The sequence below is a fragment of the Pistacia vera genome, unplaced genomic scaffold, assembly GCF_008641045.1.
Source record: "Pistacia vera cultivar Batoury unplaced genomic scaffold, PisVer_v2 Contig612, whole genome shotgun sequence".
NCBI lineage: Eukaryota > Viridiplantae > Streptophyta > Magnoliopsida > Sapindales > Anacardiaceae > Pistacia > Pistacia vera.
The window spans coordinates 509,074-516,886 of record NW_022196460.1 but is presented as its reverse complement, the minus strand read 5'-3'; the positions used below and the strand labels follow the sequence as shown (position 1 = coordinate 516,886).

General features: G+C 36.5%; 1 protein-coding gene across 1 annotated transcript; it reads right to left on the bottom strand.

Moving 5' to 3' along the window:
- Positions 1-5,326: 5,326 nt before the first annotated feature.
- On the bottom strand, positions 5,327-6,706 carry LOC116110740 (secreted RxLR effector protein 161-like). The gene is made up of 3 exons (XM_031396959.1): positions 6,288-6,706; positions 5,590-5,666; positions 5,327-5,481 (listed from the first exon to the last, which is right to left on the bottom strand). The coding sequence occupies exons 1-3, from the start codon at positions 6,704-6,706 to the stop codon at positions 5,327-5,329; spliced, it is 651 nt and encodes a 216-aa protein (XP_031252819.1).
- Between the last annotated feature and the right edge of the window lie 1,107 nt (positions 6,707-7,813).

The following is a 7,813-nucleotide window of genomic DNA, read 5'->3' as shown; positions in this document are numbered from 1 at the left end:
ACTTTTCTAAGGCTTGATCCTTAGTCTTTAATAGGTAAACCCAAACCTTTCTACTGTAATCATCTACTAGGGGCATAAAGTAACTGTTTCCCCATAGGTTCTAATCCTTCCAGGTCCCCACAAGTCAAAGTGGATGTACTCAAGTGGGCTAGTGGCTTGGTGTACCCTCTTTTGGAAACCGTTTCTATGTTGTTTTCCTAATATGCAATTCTCACAGAAATCCAGTGAAGAGATCTTATCCTTACCACACTGACCTTGATTGTTCAGGGTATCCATGCCTCTTTGGCTTATGTGACCTAGTCTAAGGTGCCATTTTTCAGTGTTGGATAGGTTGGCAGGCTTAATCACAGAGTTCAAACAGTTAGAGGATATGTTCCCATAGAGTATGTAAAGCCCATTCTTTTTCTCTCCTGTCAGGATAAGGTTCCTATTTTTATATATGTTTAAGCTTCCATTCTTTGCCTTATAACTACAGCCTGATTCATCTAGGGTGCCTAGTGATATTAGATTTCTTTTTAGTTCTAGGATATACCTGACTCTTGTAAGTTAAACCAATTTTCCAATGTTAAGACTTAGAGTTATAGAGCCAATACCTCTACCCCTACATGCATTATTGCTCCCCATGTAAACAGTTTCTGAGTCAATATCCTCAAACTCCTGGAACCAATTTCTGTTTGGACTCATACGGAAAGAGCATCCTGAGTCCAGTACCCACTCATTGGCAGTGTCAGACATTGACACTGTAAGCACCTCAAGTTCATCTACTACGTTTGTACTGGTGGCTAGGTTTGTCTCTGTGTTCCCTTGTTTTTGTTTCTTGATCCATTCAAAATAGTTCTTTTTAATATGGCCAGCCTTATTACAAAAAAAACATTTTCTAGCTTCTTTACTCTTGTTATTACCCTTCCACTTTTTCTTGTTCCTATTCCCCTGATTCACAGAATTGTTTCTCCCTGTCTGACTAGACTCCATTTTTGTTTTAACAAATAGGTTAGACCCACTCCTTTTCTGAACTTTCAACTCTAACTCCCTAGCCTTAAGACCTACAAATATTAGATCTAGGGTTGGTACAGTACCAGTGTACTGTAACACATTTTTGACTACTTGGTAGTCATCAGGCAGTGAGTTCAAGAGGATCATAGCAAGGCTAGTGCTACCTAATTCTTAATCTGTTCCTTTTAGGATTAGAGTCATTTTAATAAATTTGTCTAAGTTGTCCTCTATACTCCTAGAACTATCCATTTTGTAAGAAAATAAAGTACCCTTCAAGAAAGCTAAATTAGGGGCAGATTGTAAAGCATACAAAGTATTGAGTTTACTCCATAGTTCTAGTGGTGATTTGATACCATCTACCTTTCTGAGGACACTGTCTGACAAATTCAGAACGATCAGATTGTAAGCCTCTTCATTAACTTCCTCCTTCTTCGTCAGTTTTTCCTCTGGCCATTTCTTGATGTCTTCTTCCAGTGCAATTGCAACCTTGTTGTGTGAGAGGAGAGCTTTCATCTTCTTCTTCCAACTCCCGAAATCAATCTTCCCATCATATTGGGAGATCTCCATACGAGTAGTACTCATTTTTTCTGAAACGATAGGAAAGAAAAGACTAAGAGGTACGTGGCGTTGTTACACCAAATGTTGCTAAGTACTGCCAAGCAGTTTTTAAGGCGGTTACTGGTTTCCAGCCTTTATAGCTTTAAACTTAGCCTAGATTTGACTCCCTAGATCCTATTGGAGACTCAAGGAATCACAGATTCAAAAAACCCCAAATTTTCAGAAACCCTAATTTCACGAAACCCTAATTTTGCAAAATCCCCAAATTTGCAAACCCTAATTTTCATAAAAAAACCCTAATCTTCGAGAAATGGCTCTGATACCACTGTTATACCTACTCGCAATAGATCAACCAGAAAGCAAACACAAAAACCACAAAACAGATTCACACACACAACACCAAGATTTACCATGGTTCACTTGCTCGGATATGAGCAAGCTACATCCACGTTGAGCTCGGGAAACCAGCGAGCTCGCTGCACTATATTGATCAAGATTACAGAACACAACTCGACCAAAGAATTAAACCCTTTCCCAGATCTTTACAGAACTCGTAACACCCTAGAGATATAGATCTAACACCCAAGATACACTGCAAACTCTAGTACCCTCAAGTGGCCTGCAAACCAGCCACTCAAACACCCTGTTACAAGATTCACAATCAAGACAATACCCAAACCCTAAAGGAGGCTATTCGTTTTACAGAGAAAAAGAGAAAACACGAAAAAAAGGGTTCAACTATTTGAGAAGAGACTGTTACACTGCTTTTATACTGTTGACTATCAGCTGATTTGCCACCGTTGGATACTCAGCCAGCCAACGGACAAGATTAATATTTACTTGGCTCAAAATGACGTCGTCTCACTTAATGATAAAACGTCACTGTATGAAGCCATCACCCTAATAGTGTCACTAGTAGATAAAACAAATTCATTAAGGAAATTAAAAAACATTTAATATGCAGATGAAGCCAAGTTCCTTTCCTAAATTCAAAAGCAACAACGAAGTTTCATTTAGTAAACATTCAATGTTTGGAGGGCGAAGTAAAGGTAGTCCAGCAGAAAAGGTTCCAATCCAAAGAAACAAAGTTGATTACGAGCAGACTGGTTTAAGATCGCTCTCTAAATTACATCATGGACTCATTGGGAAAAATAGCATTCACCCACTTACAAGTACAGAACTTGGCGCTCATGTTAGTTGGCCATCACGTTAAATTATTTAATTGTCAATATAAAATGAACCAAGCACAATAATAGACTTGCAAAATCCAGAGGTTAAAATTTTCCAAATTAGCAAGGCTCAATTGTGGCTAGAAGATAGACCACCAACTGAATGCAACAGTATACAAGTTGGATGGGCAGTAAGATTCTTTCACCCATACGTAAGTTTTATCTCTAATTTAACTTTATAACTATAATAATAAAGTTTGATAATATTTTAGGTGCATCCACATATATATGGTGACAATCAGAAACGAGTAATTGCATATTAGACAGTAAGATCAAATTTTATATATTTTTTATAATCTTTGACCAGTACAAGAGATCATGTTTCTTTGCACAATTGAAAGCTATGGTTGGAAGTGGTCAATTGATTAATATGCAAGAAATTGATCTGGATATATTTGTTGATTATAGAGCTTGTTATGATGCCAAAACATTTGGTAATCAAGGTGGCGTTCTTGGGCAGACTTTTACCTTTGGAGGACCTGGTGGCATATTGGAAACTGAGACTAAGTAATTTGAATGATACATCATTTAAATAAGACAATGTATTCTTTTTTTGTCTTTTTAAATAAAAACGAATGACTTTTTTATTATTCTTGCATGTTATAAGGTTATCTTTAAATGGTTATTAATAACAAGTTGGATGGGCAGTAATTGGTGGTTGCGGTATTATTTTTGTTACATCCACGCATATACCATGTGCCCAGGGTCTGTTAGTAAATCCTACATATCACCTTGGTCAACCTTATCCTAAGAGATCAATCAGGGATGGACAGCAATATGCAACCGCGCCTTTTGTATTTAAGGTAAAGAATAATTACTGTTTACACAAAAATGCAATCTTTTAAAATAAAAATATTATTCAATGTAGACCGATTCTGTTTTGTACGATAAAGTAACAGGTAATTGGTGGTTGTCATTTGATAACAATATAACGTTGGGATATTGACATTTCAAAGTTGTTTGAAATCTAAAATTTTGAGTATTTTGCATATATGTATAAGAAACATGTTAAGTTATTTTTGAAATGATTTGATTAAACTTATATTTTAATGGATATGTTGAAAATGGGTGGTTTAAGCGTAATTTGGGTACGGGTTTTGGCCAACTTCAGAGAATTTGGATAGAAAATTTGGGTTGATCCGTTTCACTATTTTGGTCGGGTTAGGTAGGGCGGGCCGGCGAGACATCTCTCTTCGTCCTCAAGGACGAAAAATTTTCTGGTCCCGGTCCTTGTCCTCGATTTTTCCGAGGAATCCCCGCCCCATACGAGGTGGGTGGGTCGAGTCCCCTGAAAAAGGGGGTAAACACCCATCTTTAGTGCCCACACAATAAGTTTAGTTTTTTATGTTTAAATTAATTTTTATTAATAAAGTTTTTTTTTTTTCATCTGTGCTATTATGATTAAAGTTTTTTTCTATTTTTTTATGGATTAATTGAACTCATAATAATATAAACGGGAAATTCTTTAAATATTAATTATACATTGATACGATGGAAAGTTATAAAATGATATCGCTAATCCGTGATTGGAAAACACAATTGTATCAATAAAAAAAAGGATATATTGTTGTAAATTATATGTCCATCCATGCACCACTTTAACCTTGAGGCGGTGAATGGGGGGAGGGGAGTTGGCTATAAATAACCCACTCCCCTTCGTTTTTACGCAACAATCATTTTGAGAAAGTAAAGAAATATTGTAGCTCCTCCTTCATCTTTATTTTCTACATATTTAGTCCTTCTAGTGTATCACACTCGCACCACTAAAATTTTAACACGTTATCAACACGTAGAGCTTAACAAGTGTAACGGTACACGCCAACTACCGTATTTCCCAACCTATAAGTGTTATTTAATCCCTGTTTTTGCCTCCATGGTTGGATTTATTTATTGCTATTAAATTCCACGTTTATGGTTAGATGTACTTATTATTGTTAAATTCCGCCTTTATGGTTAGATCTACTTATTATTGTTAAATTCCGCCTTTATGGTCGGATCTACTTAATACTGTTAAATTCTGCCTCTATGGTCAGATTTATTTATTATTGCTAAATTCCACCTTTATGGTCGAATCTATTTATTATTGTTAAACTTCACCTCTATGGACGGATCTATTTATCATTGTTAAAATACCGCCTTCATGGTTGGACCTATTTATTATTATTGAATAATGCCTTCATGGTCGGATATGTTTATTCTCGTTGAATATAATAGTTGCGAAAGTAGAATTGCAAAGAAAAGAAACCTAACAGGAAAATTTAAGTAGAGTGTAAAACATGTGAACTAAACTTTACTTTTCTTACTTACTGAGATATTTTACAAGAGTTCACTTATATAGGGTGAACAGTAAACCAAGTAAGTCAAAGTTTACACGGTAAGTCAGCAGAGTAAAACAGACTCTGCTTTTATTAAAACAAACTGCATGAACGAATTGCATGAGCTGAATGAGTAGAGCTCATTTTTAGTCTATCCTAACATCCTTCCATAAACAAAACTTCCTGTGACTTTTAGTCAGACATAGTCAGCTAAGTTCACCAAGTCCAAAACTAAATCCTAACATCTTCCCTCAAGCTGAACTTCCTCAAGTGATATAACCTAACAGCACATGTAACTCCAGTCAACAGAACCTGAAGCAGAAACTCACAATTCCAGTAATCTAAAACTGAACCAGTTCCACAATTCCAGTTACTGAAATCTGAATCTGAAGCATAAGCAAAAATCACAATTCCAGTCAACAAAACAGTAGCCTATTATCAATCATCTTTTAAGCCAAAACGCCAAAACAGCAGCCTATTATCAATCAACTGACTTAACCATGCTGCATCATTTTCCAGCCAAAACAGAACCAATTGAAGTTGCCTATTATCAATCAACTGATTAACCATGCTGCATCATTTTCCAGCCAGAACAGAACCAACTAAAACTTCAGATTATCACCAATCAAATTTCTAGCAACCAGCATCAAAGAACTAGCCAAAACTTCAGATTATTAAGTTTCCAGTAAACACCACCAAAGAACCAACCAAAACTTCAGATTATCACCAATCAAATTTCAACAAACAACTAGTCATCAAAGAACCATTCAGCAAATAAACCAAAATTAAAACTTCAGATTATCATTAGTAACTAATCAGTAACCAAGAAGTAATCAAATCATGACTAAAATGAAATTCCATCAGAATCAACTATGCAGTTTCACAAACTTCAGCAGAGGGTGTAACAGTCAGTTTCTCCTATAGGATTACAAATCTGGACAGTGAAAGTGCTTTGGTGAAAATGTCAGCCTTTTAATACTCAGTGGGAACATATTGCACTTTAAGTCTATTATTTGTGACTTGTTCTTGCACATAATGTGCATCCAACTCAATGTGCTTAGTCCTTCCATGAAAAACTGGATTACAAGCAAGAGAACCTGCACTTTGATTATCACACCAGAGGACAGGAACTTCAGGAAGAATGAGACCAATTTCAGAAAATAGGTTGCTAAATCAAGCAAGTTTAGTTGACCCTTGTGCAAGAGCCCTATACTCTGCTTCTGTGGATGATAAAGCGACAACCTTTTGCTTCCTTGAATACCACTGTATCAGATTGTTTCCCATAAAAACACAACATCCACTAGTTGATCTCCTGTCTGGAATACTATTAGCCCAATCCATATCTGTATAGCATGTCAAATTAAGTATGTGACTGGGGCTAAACTGAAGACCATAATATGAAGTTCCCTTGAGATATCTAAGCAATCGTTTACAGGCTTGCCAATGTAGCTGAGTGGGGGCTTTCAAAAATTGACTTAACTTATTCACAACATAAGAAATATTTGGTTTGGATATTGTCAAATATTGTAATGCACCAACTGTACTCCTATAGAGGGCTGAATTTTCAAATGGTTCACTATCTTCAAGATTAAGTTTGGTCCCAATTGCCATTAGAGTTCAGCAAGGTTTGCTGTCAAGCATGTTAGTTTTAATCAGCAAGTCTTTGGCATATTTTTCCTGTGTCATATGAAGACCTGACTTTCTTCTTGTCACCTCAAAACCTAGGAAGTATTTGAGTGAACCTAATGCTTTTAAAGCAAATTGATTATTCAGATCAGTGACAGTTTGTTGAACCAAGTTGAAATCATTACCGGTGAGTAATATGTCATCAACATACACCAATACATACATTATCTTCTCATCCTTTTTGTAAATAAACAGACTCGGATCTGCCAAGGAATGACTGAAACCCCAACCAAGAAATGCTTTCTTTCATTTATCAAACCAGGCCCTTGGTGCCTGTTTCAGACCATACAAAGCCTTGGTAAGTCGACATATATACATGATGAGGATGACGAGGACTCACAAAACCCTCAGGCTGAACCATATAAACTTTTTCGGTAAGGTCACCATTCAAGAAAACATTATTAATGTCCACTTTTGTATATCCCAGCAATAACTCACAGCCAAGCTTAGTATAACTCTAACAGTGGGAGACTTCACCACAGGACTGAAAGTTTCAAGATAATCAATACCAGGGGTCTGTTAGAATCCTTTAGCCATCAGTCTGGCCTTAAACCGTTGAATAGAGCCATCAGGATTGGTTTTGATTTTAAAAACCCACTTACACCCAATTGGTTGTATCTCGGATGAGGCAGGAAGAAGTTCCCAGGTTTTATTAGACAGCAAAGCATCATATTCAAACTGCATAGAAACTGATAAATGATTAGTGCCGATTTTGGAAGTCGCAAATTCTTTTTTCCGTGGGAGCTCATGATCTCGAAGAATACCTAACGAGACTTATATTGTGTCCAGCTCCGTTCGTCAGAGTTCAATTGGACAACTCAAATTCAGAGGTAACAACAAAACCTAACTCAGAGTTTACTCTTTGGAAGAAAACAGATAAATTGTTAATGAGCTGGTTATTGTCTTCAATTTCGGAGGCAATGTTCTCTGTAATTTCGAAATGTCAAACTGCCAATGATATCTGGCTTACTCTAGAGAATGAGTTTTTAACTGAGTCTAGAGCAACGACACTACATGTTAGAAGTCTCCTGC

Excerpts from the sequence above, each read along its gene's own strand:
- LOC116110740 (XM_031396959.1), bottom strand. The coding sequence starts at position 6,706 with ATGGCAATTGGGACCAAACTTAATCTTGAAGATAGTGAACCATTTGAA. Across the intron at positions 5,667-6,287 it reads TATAGGGCTCTTGCACAAGG|CATGGTTAATCAGTTGATTG; the intron begins GTCAACTAAACT and ends AAAATGATGCAG. Across the intron at positions 5,482-5,589 it reads AAATGATGCAGCATGGTTAA|ATTCAGATTTCAGTAACTGG; the intron begins GTCAGTTGATTG and ends CTTATGCTTCAG.